This window comes from Musa acuminata, chromosome BXJ3-5, assembly GCF_036884655.1.
Source record: "Musa acuminata AAA Group cultivar baxijiao chromosome BXJ3-5, Cavendish_Baxijiao_AAA, whole genome shotgun sequence".
Classification (NCBI taxonomy): domain Eukaryota; kingdom Viridiplantae; phylum Streptophyta; class Magnoliopsida; order Zingiberales; family Musaceae; genus Musa; species Musa acuminata.
Window position 1 is genome coordinate 6,293,951 of NC_088353.1, and position 18,105 is coordinate 6,312,055.

The 18,105-nt window shown below is 41.9% G+C and overlaps 1 protein-coding gene across 1 annotated transcript; it reads right to left on the reverse strand.

The window, feature by feature from the left end:
- Positions 1-698: 698 nt before the first annotated feature.
- LOC135639040 (uncharacterized protein At2g38710-like) lies at positions 699-14,082 on the reverse strand. The gene is made up of 5 exons (XM_065152757.1): positions 13,794-14,082; positions 2,499-2,618; positions 1,809-1,923; positions 1,541-1,634; positions 699-1,129 (listed from the first exon to the last, which is right to left on the reverse strand). The coding sequence occupies exons 1-5, from the start codon at positions 13,895-13,897 to the stop codon at positions 927-929; spliced, it is 636 nt and encodes a 211-aa protein (XP_065008829.1). The 5' UTR covers positions 13,898-14,082; the 3' UTR covers positions 699-926.
- Positions 14,083-18,105: the final 4,023 nt, after the last annotated feature.

Sequence of the window (18,105 nt, forward strand, 5' to 3'; positions counted from 1 at the left end):
GCATTCCACAATGTCCTTTTGAATCGGTGCCCTACCAACCTGCGCACTAAAGCAGGATCCCACGGGGATTGACTCTATAAATTAGGATGATGGAAGAAGTCGACGTTGATATTGGTACGAGCATTCGTTGGAAATACTATTTGGACCAATGGACTGCGCTGTGCCATCAGCTTGCCATGTGATAAGGGGCTTCTCAAACAGTGTGTGACAAAGGGAGTTTGAGGTTACCTATCACTGGAGCCAATGAGATCACGAGGTGGATGACGGTGATTTGATGGGATGGCGAAGAGAAAGAAAGGCAATGGTTGTCCCTTCTCCCGGAACAGTTCAAGCATTCAACTCCTAAAGTTGCCCGTCTTTCACGATGCTTTCACAAGGTCAACTCTTGTACAGTCCTTCTATCTCATTACGAGTGATCATCTGGAAACCAAATAGGATGGCGTAAAGCAGGTCAGTTCCATGCAACTCGAGCTAACAACTAGATCAAGATGTTTATCGAGTAAATTACATGTCATGTTGTTCACCTTCTGTATTTAGAAAAAGGGGTGCAGCTCCTCCAGAGATGATCAATATATTATCTGCTCAGATAAAACGATACCCCCATTAGCAATGGAGTTGGAAGAACCTTGTACCTGCAATGCATAGCAACATCCAGCTCCAGTTCACAGCCACAAAAGGAACAAACACATCCTGGGGGCTGGAAGCAAATGAGGCATTAATCCAATACATTGTACTGTTTGCAGCTTGCATCAAAAGTCATGTTTAAAGTTTTTAACATGCAGCGATTACGGTCACTTACAGATTTATCTTTCCCTTGAATCTCGGAATGCATCATAAATAAGCAGGAGGGTAATTCAACCCAGCTGCCACTAAATCAAGTTTTAACTGTACCTTCACAGATCCAGCAATGAATTTTTGCTGGCGAATCAATGGACGGGTTTGGCCCCATTAACTAAAGGGCCAATACCCCTGGTCATCTTGACATAAGAGGCATAGTCTCTGTAGTGCATGGTGTAAAGGGTGGACTGGTAGCGGGTAGCGCGAAGTCGGTTGCGAAGTGACTCACTTATAACACCGTTGAAACCTGCTTTCCTCATGAGTGAATCGATGGCTTCCGTCTTAGTCCAACCTATCCCATTAAAAAATATGAGAGAGAAATGGCATCAGTGACATGGTCATAGAACAAGGATTGTAGAAACATATTATACTGTGGTGGTTCTCTATGTCCAGAGTTAGCCCTCCACATCAATTGCAGAAGAAGCAATTTTTTACTTTCTGGAATCCTACATGCCAACATGGGATCATGGTCATTTATCACAATTTCTAGGTTACAAGTTCACTTAGGATAAAACTTCAATAACGCTGCGCCGAAAAACCATGAGAAATAAACCCTCAAATAATAAAACTGGAACCTTAATGGCTTGGATATTATTCAGAAGTTTTCACCATTTATATCGACATGCTCTTTAGCACTTCTTTTCAAAAACAGTACAAAGGACTGAATACAAGGGAAACCGGGAGTAGCTGATAAGGTACAAACCTTCATGGGCAGCAACCTCAGGCAAGTATGTCGCACTACGCCTTGTGTTGTAATCAGGGTCAGTAAATTCGATGATCAAGCCATGCTTTCCAATCTGCAAGAATAACCACTCATTTCAACAATAGAAAGCTCTAGAACTAGAATCAACTACTTAAAATGAGCATTGACATGAAGATGGAATCATTAGCTGGAAAGACAATTAACACATAAATTAACAAATAATGCCAAAATGCTTTTAAAAAAATTGAAAGAACGTGAATTAACGAACCTCCCAATCAAGGTAATTAAGAGCAGGTTCATAGTCAGTTAGAATAGATACTGTACATTCCAAAGAAGGCAATTCTTTAGCCTGTATTGGAGGAAATCGGCGGTCCCTCAGAGCACTGTGAAAAGATGAAGAATCATTAGCCACTAGATCTAACAATGTCATGGCCAATCGCTGAAGATGGATGCAATAATATAAGTTTCATACCAACACTACTCTTCTACGACAGTGCAAAATTGTTTTTTGTCAGAGACCACAAAGAACATGCATCGTTTCTTTGACAGATTGAATGAAAGATAAAAAACAATGTATGACAATGTGTCACAGATGAAGTATGTTAAAAGTAATGCATATCAGAAGTATCATCTAAGCCACTGTTGATGCATATGAGAAGCATCAACCAAGCCACTGTTAAGCATCAACCAATCTACTTTTCATCAAATCATGAACTTACAGATGATGTTAAAAGTAATGCATAACAGAATACAAAAGACAGACAGTGGCCTAGATGATGTGATCAAGATATTCATCCATATCTACATTCTAAAAACCACCTGTTCAATGTGATCATTTCTTAACTAGTTTCATCATATATCCTAGTCAGATTCTAATTTTCATCAGAATCATAAAGGTTCTAGTCCTTCCAATGGAGCTGATACATTAACTTAACATAGAACGTGCAGCAGAAAATACCTTGTTAATGCATAATCTCTAAAGCCGTTGACTATGCAACGGGCTTCCAAAGTTCCAATACACCCACGCAGACGAGGTTCTGCTCCATTGACTGCTTTCTTCCATGTAACAAACAGTGGGCTGAAATGAAAGTTTTTTGATAAGATAATAGATTTATGCCTAGCATCCACTAGCAGGTGTATATACAAGCATACAAACAATACTTTAAATATAGTCAAAGCAAGCACAGTTTTGCATCAGTATTCACCTAGTTCATCGAATACCTTAGATTGCTGCTTGAGATCAGGAATTTTTATGCATGAACTTTAGGTCTACGATGAAGATGAGAAAGCAAGAAATACATATTGCAACAACTAAATAATGAGGAAAAAGCTTATTACGAAAAGGATGTTATAGTGTGAGCTTAGAAACATCCAGATAGCATTAGAAAAACAAAAGGAAACAAATTCCAGCCAGAAAATACTATCAGACATTTCACAACAATATTTAACACTGTCAATAATTTATGATTCTTAGTTTGCTTTTTGAGATCATAACCAAATACCAACAACAAAGAGCGACAACAAATTTGCTCAGCCCCCACCATGAGGGTTGTCCAAAAAAGAAAACAACTAGAAAGAAATCCTCAGAGTACTGTCCCTGATCAAATTCTTGCAAAAGTAAAGATCCTCTTTAGTTCAAATTTTTGACAGAATCTAGAATAGTGATCATAGAAAAAAAAAAATCAAAGGTGGTTTCGGAAGAACAATTGTAATACAAATCTTTCAATGCACCTTGGCTGCATGAGCGTGGACAACGTATATTGGTTTGTGTTTCTATTATAGTGCACAAGGATATGACACAAGGTCGTAAACAACCACCATCATTAGCAGCTAATCAGATAGAGAGAACATATCTTGCATCCCTCAATCAGGTGCACCCTCTTATTGGTGTTAGGATCAAGAGCACTAAGAGGGGGGGGGGTGAATTAGTGCAGCGGAAATCTTATAATAATTTAAAAACCAAAAGCTGCGTTCGTTCAAAAACTATTATGATGCAAACGCAAATTCTCAGTTTGTATCTAAGTGCAGTTTGCGTCTAAGCGCAGATTGCGTTTAAGCGCAGTTTTGCGTCTAAGCGCAGTTTTGCATCTAAACTCTGATTTACGTCTAAATGCAGATTTACGTCTAAACGCAGATTTACGTCTAAACGCAGTTTTACGTCTAAACGCAGATTTACGTCTAAACGCAGTTTTACGTCTAGACGCAGATTTACGTCTAAACTTTGAAACTCATTTGTATACTCGCAGAAGGCAGTATGCAGTTGAAATCAAGACGTAAACGTGAACTGAAATCTGATGATTGAGTGAGGAAAGCCGATTTACGTCTGAATGCAGTTTTACGTCTAAATGTTGAAACTCGTTCGTAAAATCGTAGAGGACAGATTGCAGTTATTAATAGGATTAAAATGTAAGCGTAAACTGCAAGGAAGCTCGTTCGTAAAAGCGCGGAAAACAGTTCTGCAGAATCAAACGTAAACGTAAACTGTAATGTATGAAAATACGAAGTTACGTCTGAATGCAGATTTGGAAGAACAGCTCTTAGAACTTGTTCGTGAAAGCGCAGAGAGCAGTAGTGATGAGGGAGGTTTGCAGTAATGATAAAGTGCTCGAAAATAAACGCAAACCAGAGATTTAGAGTGGTTCGGTCAGCCTTGACCTACTCCACTTTTGGCTTCCTCCACCGATGAGGTTGCCGACGTCAACTAGGTGCCTTCCTTCAATGGGCGAAGGCCAAACTTCCCTCTTACAATTTCTCTCCTTTTGACAGGCTTAGGAGACAACCTTTACAGACCTTTCTCTTCTCACTTTACAACTGAAAACTTGAAGAACAGAAGGAGGAGACTTAAAGGATTTACAACACTTTTGAGCTCTTAGAATCACAGAAAAGATCAAGATTTCGGTGTAGGTCTGTATCTTTTCAGTGCTGAATGGGTGGGGTATTTATAGGCCCCAACCCAATTCAAAATTCGAGCTCAAAACGATCAAATCGATCAAATCCCAGAATTCTGGGATCAGGCGGTTGCACCTCTCGACTGGAGAGGTGGCACCGCCTGGCAGAGCTCGAAGACTGAGCTCTGCCGATTGCTTCTCTCTGCCAGAGCTCGAAGACTGAGCTCGATGGTTGCATCACCTGGCAGAGCTTGAAGACTGAGCTTGGTGGTTGCATCACCTGGCAGAGCTCGAAATCTGAGCTTGGTGGTTGCATCACTTGGCAGAGCTCCAAACTGAGCTCAAGCTGATGCACCATTCTGCCAGAGCTCGAAGACTGAGCTTGGTGAATGCATCACCTGGCAAAGCTCGAGACTGAGCTCAGGCTGATGCACCACTCTGCCAGAGCTCGAAGACTGAGCTCGGTGGTTGCATCGCCTGGCAGAGCTCGGAACTTGAGCTCTGGCGGTGCAACCTCTTGGCTGGAGCGGTTGCACCTCCCAGCCTTGCAACCCTGGCGGTTGCACCTCCTGGCTGGGGCGGTTGCACCTCCCAGCCTTGCAACCCTGGCGGTTGCACCTCCTGGCTGGGGCGGTTGCACCTCTCAACCCCACAGCCCAGGCGGTTGCACCTCCTGGCTGGGGCGGTTGCACCTCCTGGTGCAATCAGGGTCCGAATGGCTCACTCCATTCGACCCACTTTGAATCTTTTCAGGGACCCAATTGCCCCAAGATTAAGCTAATGGGATCACCTCCCATTTTCATGCTTAATCATCGTGCTAACTACGAATATCTCTAAGACAACTTCTGCAGCTTTGCTCCGATGCGTCAATCGCTTCTTCCGGCGAGTTTCCGGCCAACTTCCGACGATCAACCGACAACCTTCGGTGATCCTTCTGCGGACATCCGGCATACTCCTGGACTTTGCGACGATCCACTTGGCGAGTTCCGACGAGCTTCGCTTGGCAAGCTTCTGGACTTCTCGGATCTGTTCTCTCTGAACCTCCGACGACCGTCCGAACTTCCGTCGAACTCTCGAACTCCCAACGTGATCCTGATCTTGACTCCGGCGCAACTCCTGCTGCTTGTCTTACTCTCATCGTAGTTAATCCTGCACAACAAATCAAAACTTCGATCGAGACAATTAATCCTAAGCAATTAACCAAGTTGTCCGACATGTCATTGGTCCCTCGACGCTTCGTCCGATTCTTCGGCACATCGTCCTCTCGTGCAGCCTATTGCCCAATCGGCCAGTTGACTCCGCAACTCCGATATCCTTGGCACAATACCCGCTCTTCTTGGCCCGATGCCCGAGTCCACGGCCCGAAGCCTTCTGTCGATACGCCGACCGATCCACCGGCCCGACGTCCAATCTTCTGACATGTTCCTTCGGCACAACATGATTTTCCTGCTTTAATTGTCTCATCCTGATCGAAGCATCCTGCGTCACTCAAAACGCAGATTAAATCATAAACATATATCAAGTAGTTTCATCATCAAAATACGAGATTCAACAATCTCCCCCTTTTTGATGATGACAACCACTTGATGACGGAGTTAAACTTAACTCCCGGAGTTTAAACAAACTCCCCCTATCAATATGCCATATTGATAGAACCTTGAATTCAAACTGAATTCAAGTCATTGCAATATTCATCATGAATACTTGCAACACGTCAACATGAACTTATGCATAAACTTATGCATCACATGTCATGTCATCAACATACTTCTCCCCCTTTGTCATCAACAAAAAGGAGAAGTACTACAATCAAGTTCGTGTGATATTGGTTCAACTCATTGCATGAAAAAGATAGTATCAAGTTTTATCATCATGCAAGTTTGCTAATATCAAATACCAACATGAAAAATTGCGATGTAGGCTTTTGATATCATAATGCAAACATTTCAAGTGTTTATCAATTATAGCATTTCATCACATGGTAGGATATCAACGCGTAAAATTACGATACAAGTTCTTGATATCTTAACGCATGATGAAAACATGGCATAATACAAGTTTGGCAATCATAGCATCAATTCATATATCTCTTAATGATGCAAGCATTGCAAATATGGCAATCATATCAATTCATATATCTCTTGATGATGCAAGCCTAGCATCAGTGTTCATGGCATCAATTCATATATTTCTCCCCCTTTGTCATCAACAAAACGGAGAACGATATAAGCAAATTTTAAGCATAAGTGCTTGTTGTTATGTATGTGAAATAAATCCTTGCAAGTAAAAACACTTTCATCCATATTCATCAAATCCATTTCTCAAAAAAATATTTTTCACATGATGTGTGTATGAGAGATGTATTTGCTAGTCAATTACATATGTCAAAAATCAATGATATGAACTAAACTTGATATGGCATATGCTTGTTAAGTTTGGAAGAGAGTGAACTTGATATGTTAGACTCAAGAGAATCCGAAAATGAAATTTGAGTCTTTCTTCCATTCGAACAAGGTTTTGCTATAGACATTCAATTACAATCATGAAGGTAAAGCATGCTTGTTATCATGGAAGTTTTGTATTCAAGCACATAATTTTCAACATGTAATTGTGTAAAATCATTATGCCAGTCAAGTGATTCAATCATTCAATCAAGAAGGTTCGAAAAATAATTTTAACACGTTCAATCATTAAGACGTATTTTTGCCATTGTTTTTCAAATTCAATCATAAAGATAAGACATACTCATCATCATGATAGTATGATAGCAGGTTTACCATATACAAGCTAGCAAAAAGTTTGTACATTTTAAGGCCCGCAAGCTAGCAATTTTGAGATGTTCAAGAAAGCAACTCTTGCTTCTTGATATATGCAAATTTGTCAAGTTTTGCTAGATGTGCAAGTTAGCATTTTTGCCTCTTGAGATAGGCAAGCTAGCAATCAAGTTTTTTCATCTTCTTGACTTGTACAAGCTAGCTATCTCCCCCTTTGTCATTGTCAACAAGGGAAAAACCCTTTACATCAATTTCTAAATCATGACAAAGGTAAGTAATCATTCTTATTTGTGCATCATTATAGTTTCAATGCACAAATTTATTAACATTACATTTCAAAAAATTTATGCATGATACCGAAAAATCAATCATCATCATGAGCATATCAAACATGATATTCAAGCATTCATGATACATCATTTTGGCAGCATGATCATAGATATTCAAACGATGGTATCTAGAATTCATTACATCTTATTATGCATGATCATTAACTCCTCATTTGTATTTCATGCATTATTTCATTTCATCTCATAAGGAATATCAAGAAGAGTTATTGGATGATGAGATAAATATTTTATGAATACACAGAATATCATAAGTGTTTCATGTATTCATATTATCACATGAAGCATATTATCATTTTTAAGATTCATAACATGAATAACGTTATTACTATTTCATCAAAATTAGTTTCGAGATTCACATAATATCATGAAATCATTAATCTCGATAAAATGGGAAAAACATTTTCTTTTTAAGTGATTCTTTTAACACATCATAAAAAAGAAAAACTCATTCATAATTCAAGTGATTTACAAGATATCATAAATGAATTTATCACTTGTATTTCACCAAAATCGAGAACTCTAGAGTTAGAAAAATGATTGAAGCATTTAATCTGATTGAAGAATGATTCATATTTAAAGTGTAGCATTTGTCAAATCTGAAATCATCAAGTATAACTTTAATATTTTCATTGCAACATTAAGCAAGGTTTCATTGAAGATAATTTTGAATGATTCTTATAAATGCCTAAAACTTCTTTAATTTTAATTATTGACTTTATAATAGCATGCTCAAATCTTTAATCTTATGTCAAAACCATACATTATATTTAATAAACAAAGACAATGAAAAATATCAAGCCTTCCAGACAAAAGCCATGTATCGTCATTGAAAAGCAATATGAAAATGATCAAAATATATATTCTTGCTTCTCAAGCACATAAGATTAATCTCACTAGGTGTAAAATCATTAGATTTCTATCTTACATTAACATGAGACATGCAATTTTCATTATCATTTTCGAGATTACAAGCATGATCATATTTTTGCATTTTCATTGTTAAAAATATAATTTTCAACAAAATTTAAAAAAAAAAAAAAAAAAAAGAAAAGTGCATCATCAAAAGCATCATGTAATTTCGAAGTAAATTAGGGGGATTTCGATTACCTCATCATTGTAGGCTGTTAAGGCGTAGTTTGCCGCCTTGCTTTTGTTGACTTCCTCTTCTTCGGAGGAGCTCGATTCATCCCAGTTTTTGTTCTTCTTCTTGCGTTTAAAGCAAGTAGTTCCATTCTTTTTGCTTTTTAATTTTCGTTTCATTTTAAGTTCACCATCACTTGAGCTTATGCTCGAGTGGTCTTCAAATGTTCTATGTCCCAAATCCTTCCTGTTCTTTGGAAGGTTGGTTTGTTCATCATTGTCCTCATCACTTGAGTCATCGCTCAAGTGGCATTCATTTGTCCAGAGTTCCAAATCCTTCCTGTTCTTTGGAAGGTGGTTCTCAAGTTCTTCACGTGCATTGCACGTCATTTCATATGTGATCAATGAACCAATTAGTTCTTCAAGTGGAAAATGGTTCAAGTTTTTCGATTCTTGAATAGCAGTTACTTTTGAATCCCAAGTTTTAGAAAGTGAGCGCAAAACTTTGTTAACGAGTTCAAAATCCGAAAAGCTTTTACCAAGTGATTTTAAACCATTGACGACATCCGTAAAACGGGTGTACATGTCAACAACGGTTTCGCTTGGTTTCATATGAAAAAGCTCGAAATCAAGCAGTAGAATATTAACTTTCGAGTCTTTGACTCTACTAGTTCCCTCGTGCGTGATTTCAAGAGTGCGCCAAATATCGAAAGCCGTTTCACACGTAGAAATCCGATTGAACTCATTTTTGTCCAATGCGCAAAATAAGGCATTCATAGCCTTTGCATTTAAAGAAAAATTCTTCTTCTCCAAAACCGACCATTCGTTCATCGGTTTGGAGGGAAGTTGAAAACCGTTTTCAATGATATTCCATAAATCCAGATTTAGAGAAATTAAGAAAACTCTCATTCGAGTTTTCCAATAAGTGTAGTCCAATCCGTTAAAGAACGGTGGACGAAAGACCGAACAGCCCTCTTGAAAAGTCATTTCTCTCGGGTGTAAATCCGAAATGAGAAATACCCCGCTCTGATACCAATTGTTAGGATCAAGAGCACTAAGAGGGGGGGGGGGGTGAATTAGTGCAGCGGAAATCTTATAATAATTTAAAAACCAAAAGCTGCGTTCGTTCAAAAACTATTATGATGCAAACGCAAATTCTCAGTTTGTATCTAAGTGCAGTTTGCGTCTAAGCGCAGATTGCGTTTAAGCGCAGTTTTGCGTCTAAGCGCAGTTTTGCATCTAAACTCTGATTTACGTCTAAATGCAGATTTACGTCTAAACGCAGATTTACGTCTAAACGCAGTTTTACGTCTAAACGCAGTTTTACGTCTAAACGCAGATTTACGTCTAAACGCAGTTTTACGTCTAGACGCAGATTTACGTCTAAACTTTGAAACTCATTTGTATACTCGCAGAAGGCAGTATGCAGTTGAAATCAAGACGTAAACGTGAACTGAAATCTGATGATTGAGCGAGGAAAGCCGATTTACGTCTGAATGCAGTTTTACGTCTAAATGTTGAAACTCGTTCGTAAAATCGTAGAGGACAGATTGCAGTTATTAATAGGATTAAAATGTAAGCGTAAACTGCAAGGAAGCTCGTTCGTAAAAGCGCGGAAAACAGTTCTGCAGAATCAAACGTAAACGTAAACTGTAATGTATGAAAATACGAAGTTACGTCTGAATGCAGATTTGGAAGAACAGCTCTTAGAACTTGTTCGTGAAAGCGCAGAGAGCAGTAGTGATGAGGGAGGTTTGCAGTAATGATAAAGTGCTCGAAAATAAACGCAAACCAGAGATTTAGAGTGGTTCGGTCAGCCTTGACCTACTCCACTTTTGGCTTCCTCCACCGATGAGGTTGCCGACGTCAACTAGGTGCCTTCCTTCAATGGGCGAAGGCCAAACTTCCCTCTTACAATTTCTCTCCTTTTGACAGGCTTAGGAGACAACCTTTACAGACCTTTCTCTTCTCACTTTACAACTGAAAACTTGAAGAACAGAAGGAGGAGACTTAAAGGATTTACAACACTTTTGAGCTCTTAGAATCACAGAAAAGATCAAGATTTCGGTGTAGGTCTGTATCTTTTCAGTGCTGAATGGGTGGGGTATTTATAGGCCCCAACCCAATTCAAAATTCGAGCTCAAAACGATCAAATCGATCAAATCCCAGAATTCTGGGATCAGGCGGTTGCACCTCTCGACTGGAGAGGTGGCACCGCCTGGCAGAGCTCGAAGACTGAGCTCTGCCGATTGCTTCTCTCTGCCAGAGCTCGAAGACTGAGCTCGATGGTTGCATCACCTGGCAGAGCTTGAAGACTGAGCTTGGTGGTTGCATCACCTGGCAGAGCTCGAAATCTGAGCTTGGTGGTTGCATCACTTGGCAGAGCTCCAAACTGAGCTCAAGCTGATGCACCATTCTGCCAGAGCTCGAAGACTGAGCTTGGTGAATGCATCACCTGGCAAAGCTCGAGACTGAGCTCAGGCTGATGCACCACTCTGCCAGAGCTCGAAGACTGAGCTCGGTGGTTGCATCGCCTGGCAGAGCTCGGAACTTGAGCTCTGGCGGTGCAACCTCTTGGCTGGAGCGGTTGCACCTCCCAGCCTTGCAACCCTGGCGGTTGCACCTCCTGGCTGGGGCGGTTGCACCTCCCAGCCTTGCAACCCTGGCGGTTGCACCTCCTGGCTGGGGCGGTTGCACCTCTCAACCCCACAGCCCAGGCGGTTGCACCTCCTGGCTGGGGCGGTTGCACCTCCTGGTGCAATCAGGGTCCGAATGGCTCACTCCATTCGACCCACTTTGAATCTTTTCAGGGACCCAATTGCCCCAAGATTAAGCTAATGGGATCACCTCCCATTTTCATGCTTAATCATCGTGCTAACTACGAATATCTCTAAGACAACTTCTGCAGCTTTGCTCCGATGCGTCAATCGCTTCTTCCGGCGAGTTTCCGGCCAACTTCCGACGATCAACCGACAACCTTCGGTGATCCTTCTGCGGACATCCGGCATACTCCTGGACTTTGCGACGATCCACTTGGCGAGTTCCGACGAGCTTCGCTTGGCAAGCTTCTGGACTTCTCGGATCTGTTCTCTCTGAACCTCCGACGACCGTCCGAACTTCCGTCGAACTCTCGAACTCCCAACGTGATCCTGATCTTGACTCCGGCGCAACTCCTGCTGCTTGTCTTACTCTCATCGTAGTTAATCCTGCACAACAAATCAAAACTTCGATCGAGACAATTAATCCTAAGCAATTAACCAAGTTGTCCGACATGTCATTGGTCCCTCGACGCTTCGTCCGATTCTTCGGCACATCGTCCTCTCGTGCAGCCTATTGCCCAATCGGCCAGTTGACTCCGCAACTCCGATATCCTTGGCACAATACCCGCTCTTCTTGGCCCGATGCCCGAGTCCACGGCCCGAAGCCTTCTGTCGATACGCCGACCGATCCACCGGCCCGACGTCCAATCTTCTGACATGTTCCTTCGGCACAACATGATTTTCCTGCTTTAATTGTCTCATCCTGATCGAAGCATCCTGCGTCACTCAAAACGCAGATTAAATCATAAACATATATCAAGTAGTTTCATCATCAAAATACGAGATTCAACAATTGGAATATCTGAGGTGGTCAATCTTTTCTCCTTTTATTTTCTGAGGCAACAGCAACATTTCATTATCTATTTCCAATTCCTTCTCATCAATTGTTGGATGTGAAGCTAGCAAACAAGTCCACGTCAAAAGTGGTAGCACTTGACATACTAACAAGCACCCAAAGGTTTATCATTTTAACCTATTTTTGCAATGGATTGCTACATTGTAACCCATGGCACTGTGACAACTGTGCAGACACGGATATATAGAAACATTACATTTAACATCTCGTGCACAGACTTGCCAATTGTTAGATTCACCTTGTATACATTGAACATCTTGTTGTAACCCATGGCACTATGATGTTGTTTGGATTCACAAGCTTGCACGTGAAGCTTATGAGAACTGACTTACACGCTCATAACCTGATGAGTGGTCTTTTGTCGATTTGCGATTGTTCTTTTGCCTTTTAAAGTCCTTGTTTTCCCCTTCCTCACTTTTCTCTCATGCACACTAAGTGTTTATTGAATTGCTTATAAGCTGTCCTCTTTTCCGAGACGTCGAGACTTGTCTGCCTACCATTTTCTTAAACTAATCAACTTTCTTTTGTAAGTCCTTCGAGACTTGTACAAGGTTGTCTCTAGATTGACCCTTGCGGATGGATGACGCAAAGGTGCCTCAGCAATTCTAACTAAGTCTATGACAATACTCACCAAGTTCTAATATAACACACAGGATTTTCGACCAAATTCCATGTCAGGGTACAAAACCCAGCACATATGTATTCTTATATAGCATGGTACAATTTATTCTGCGAGTATGGGTCCTGCAAAAGTTTAGTCCCCCAATTTGAACGCAACTATTACATAAACCATATAGTCCGGCGATCGTTAGCAATTTGCTAGTCCCCCAGTTTGAACCAACGGATGTAAAAAACCTAAGAATCATTAATTGCATATGAATGCAAATAAGGGCACCTACACCGGAAAACCAAAAGTAAGCATGCTTTTCTATTGCAATGCAAAACATAAAAAAAAAAGTGAAACATTACAATAAAAGACTTAGCAATTAACAAGGGTGAAAGGGTTATCAACCAGGGATAGTACAAGAAGCAAATTGAATGTATTGAGACAATTCGCAAGATAAGAGATTAGGGGCATGGATCAATGGGTTTTGTCAACCACAGGTAGTACGAGAAGCTAAATGAGTCGATTGATATAATCCAATAGGATTATTCTCCGAAGCAAGGATCACTTGATACAACACAAGAAAGAAGAATTGTAGCCGCAAAATCAATCAATAGAACCCAAATAAACCAACACGATGTAACATCTTACACTGCATCAGTAAAAAAGAACTGTAGCGTGACCTGACATCAACAATTCCAAGTATCCAGTAAATAAGTCAGATGCAACCAAATCACCAAAAACGCCAAAAATCGATGAGTCGGCACGCAAAATAACATGAAATCCCTCAATCATCCAACAAAAATCAATCGCAACAACAGGAGCACCGATCGAAATCGGATCGAGAGAATGACAGAGCAAAACGAGGTCCACGCTCCTTACTGCTGGCCTTCCTCGAAACCCGGTGGCGGCGCCTGCTCGCTGTTGTAGTGGGCGATGAGGGTGTCGAAGCAATACACCACCATTTCCTGATTGGCAGACACCATCCTGTAACTCGAATCAAGGGGAATCTGCCGCGACAGGACGATCGGCGCCGGGGACAGGCGATCTAGAAGGGGTCGGACCGATAGAAGAGGAAGGGAAGGGCCCCGTCGTCGTCGACTAATGAGAGGGTTTCTTGGCGAGGAGGGTTAGGTATTAATAGTATCGAACCTAAATATATATAGGAAGATGAGCGATGTAGGCGTCGTCGGAGAAGTGCAGAAGAAGATAAAAGAGAAAGTCGACCATGGTCTCGCGTGGCATGCCTTCGTCTCCCAACACCTTCCCACGTGCAACCCACGTGAGTCATAGATTCTCATTGTTTCAATGCTCAAATAACAGCTGCTTTTTATTAGATTAAATGATGGATAATACGCTTTTGATGAGTTCTAACATTAGACATATCGACTGTATAATAAATAATGCATTAACCATTATGATGCCATGCAGTAATACAGATAAAAAAGACCTGCTTGCTTAGTCACAGTAGAGAAGACAGAGAGCTCTCGATGAAATGAGTTACAATGCCGAACACACAACATGGACTTCGTTCATGGAGAAACAAACCTAGGAGATCATTGGCGATGCTATGGGATTCTTAGGTGTATTATCACCATTGCGAATCGTCATCGACCGGATGACTGTTCTCTGCCGCCGGTGGTGGAGGAGGAGCTGGTGAATTCACAGGCACGAAATTGGCTCGACAGAGGGGGCAGTTGGAGAGCGATTTCAGCCAAGCATCGATGCATGGAACGTGGAAGGCATGGCTGCACTTGGGGAGCAACCGGAGGCTCTCGTCCTCCCGGAACTCGCTCGGGCACACCGCGCGATCGGTGCCCTCGACCAGACATCGCCTCTCTCGGATCTGCAGACCGTGATGTTACCGATCACGGCCTCGTCGAGCCCATTCGATGGGCAGAAGCGCCAAGCTTCACGGACGTCGGGCCCTGGTCCAGGCCGGGGCCGCCCCCGTGGAGAGCTGAAGGTGCCGCAGTACTTCGAGACGATGGTGTAGTAGCTGACGAGGAGGAAGGCGCTCGTGAGGATGCCGACGATGGCGATCAGGAGCAAGGGGAAAGTACTGCCGGAGCTTTCGTTGGTGAAATTAACGACGGGAGAGGCATGAGGTGGGAAGACGACGTAGCACCATTGGGGGCAGTAGAAGCTGCAGAAACCCAAAGAGAAGTCCTTGCTTTGCTGCTTGTCAATGGTGGCCATGGCCAACAAAGAGAAGAGACAGGCTGAGGAGGTCTTCTCTATCGCAGTAGAAGTGCTGCCAGTGGAGGATGTTTATGAGCTTCCAATGTAAAGAGATTTCCTCATACAGTTAGGAAAATCTCATCTACTTATCATATGCCCCCGCAAGATGGTGCTCCGATCAAGGACGCCAATCTTGGACTGATGTAATGCAAAAATTTTACAAGCTAGAGGCTTCGTAAATGAGTCGACCAATTGATCAGCCGTATGAACATGAGAAACACGAAGTTGACGACGGACAACTTGATCGCGTACAAAGTGAAAGTCAATAGCAATATGTTTCATGCGAGAGTGGAATACCGGATTAGCGCACAGATAGGTAGCTCCAATATTATCACAATATATTGTATGGGTGAAATCGATGTTGAGTTCCTGGAGTAGATTCGTGATCCAATTGAGTTCTGCAGTGGTAGCGGCAATGGCACGGTATTCAGCTTCAGTTGTAGACCGAGCGACTGTCTTTTGCTTCTTAGAACTCCAACTGATTGGATGAGCACCAAGGAAGATAATATACCCCGATGTGGATGTTCTATCATCAAGGTTACCTGCCCAATCAGCATCGGCAAAGGCATGAAGACGAAGCGGAGAGTGTTTACGAAAAAAGAGACAATGATTTAGGGTCCCTTTAAGATATCATAGAAGTCTCTTAACCGCAGACCAGTGTAGAGTATATGGTTGCTGCATAAACTGTGATAATTTATTGATAGCAAATGAGATGTCTGGACGCGTGAGAGCTAAGTATTGTAAAGAGCCAACAACTTGGCGGTATTGAGTGGGTTCCGTAGCAGGACTTCCATTCGATAATTTGAGAGAACCATTAGTAGAGATGGGGGTTGTAACTACATTTGCATCCTGCATGTTTGTCTTTAATAACAAATCTTGAATGTACTTGCGTTGTGATAAAAGGAGACCGGAAGACGTGAAGGTAGCTTCGACGCCTAGAAAGTAGCTCAAGGGTCCGAGATCCTTAAGCGAGAATCGAGCTGCCAGCTGTTTGATGAACTCTTGGATGCTGATGGGATTGTTGCCTGTGATAATAATATCATCCACATATACCAGAATATACATTGTGTTTCCATGATGATGTCGCAGAACAATGAAGTGTCAGATTTGGAGTTAAGAAAGCCGACAGAAGTAAAAAATGAGCTAAGTTCAGTGTACCAAGCTCTCGGAGCCTGATGAAGTCCATAAATGGCTTTCCGAAGTTTGCAAACATGCTGTGGATACTGAGGATGAGTAAAACCGGGGGGTTGTTGCATAAAAACATCTTCGGATAGAGATCCATGTAGAAAGGCATTATTAACATCCAATTGTCGTAATTGCCAGCCTTTAGTGGTAGCCAGACTCAAGATAAGCCGGATTATAGTGGGTTTAACAACAGGACTAAACGTCTCAGTGAAATCAACTCCAGGTCATTGATGAAACCCTTTGGCGACCAGGCGTGCCTTATATCGAGCAACAGAGACATCTGGGTTCTGCTTAATTCTAAAGACCCACTTACACCCGATGATGTTTTGTGAATGATGGAAAGGAATGAGATCCCACGTTGAATTATGGAGGAGGGCATTATATTCCTCACTCATGGCAGTACGCCAATGCGGAGATTTTTGGGCTTGAGTGAAGGTGGTGGGTTCAACGTTGGGGGATGAGGAATTCATTGTAGCTTGTAGGTTAAGTACCTGACGAGGTTTAAAAATACCATGCTTAGAGCGAGTGGTCATAGGATGATTAGAGACGACAGGATTGGGAGGTGATGTTGGGTGAGGATCTGTGGCACAAGCCGGGTCAAGTGGAGACACGTTAGGGGCACTTAGGCGAGAAGGAGGTAAAGATGATGGTTGTGTTTCGGAACATATTGCCCCATCAATTGGGGAAGAGTGGAGTGGAGTAGGAACAGAGGAAACGGGCAAGTGTTGAACTGGAGTGATATAGTGCGGATCAGGAGGGGAGGAAGTAGACGAAGTCATGGGAGGCTCGTCCGATTGGTCCAAAGGTATACTCCAGTGAGATAGTGAAGTGGTCCGTATGGCAGGATATGGAAGGGTTTGGAAAGGAATGTTAGACTCAACAAAGACAACGTGACGTGATATGAAGATTTTGTGAGTGTGGAGATTATAGCAGCGGAAAGCATTATGTTCAAGTGAGTAACCAATAAAGATGCAAGGAGTAGATCGAGATGTTAACTTATGAGAGGCATAGGGACGTAACCAAGGATAACATAAACAACCGAACACTCGGAGTTTACGAAGGTTATGGGGTTTGTGAAATATTGTGTCAAAGAGGGACTGATATTGTAGAACTGGTGTAGGTATTCGATTAATTAGGTAGACAGTAGTTTGAAAGGCTGCTGTCCAAAAAGTTGAAGGCATGGAAGCCTGATGTAGAAGTGTGAGTCCAATTTCTACTATATGTCGATGTTTGCGTTCGGCAGAACCAACTAGTTGAGGAGTATGTGGGGGAGATTTGAGGTGTTGAATACCACAAGCTGAGAGATGGGATGCCAGGGCTTGATATTCACCGCCACCATCATAGTAGACTGTTTTAATGGTATACTGAAAATAGTTTTCGACCAACTTCTGAAAAGTGGAAAAAATGCGAGAAACGTCAGATTTATGAGAAAGAGGATATATCCATGTGTACTTAGAGAAGTGATCTACAAAAATAATATAAAATCGAAACTTATCAAAAGATAAGATTAGAGCAGGACCCCAAATATCAGTATATATAATTTCAAAAGATTTAGAGGAGGAAATGGAAGATGAGCCAAAAGGCTGTCGATGACTCTTATTACTAAGACAAGCATCACAATGCATCAAAGAATTAATGGACTTAAAAAGAGGAAGAGAGTGACGAGATAATAATTTCTGTTGAATAAAGGACGAGGGATGACCAAGCCGACGATGCCACACATCAACTAGAGCCGCAACAGAAGAATGAACAGTGGGCTGGGTTATTC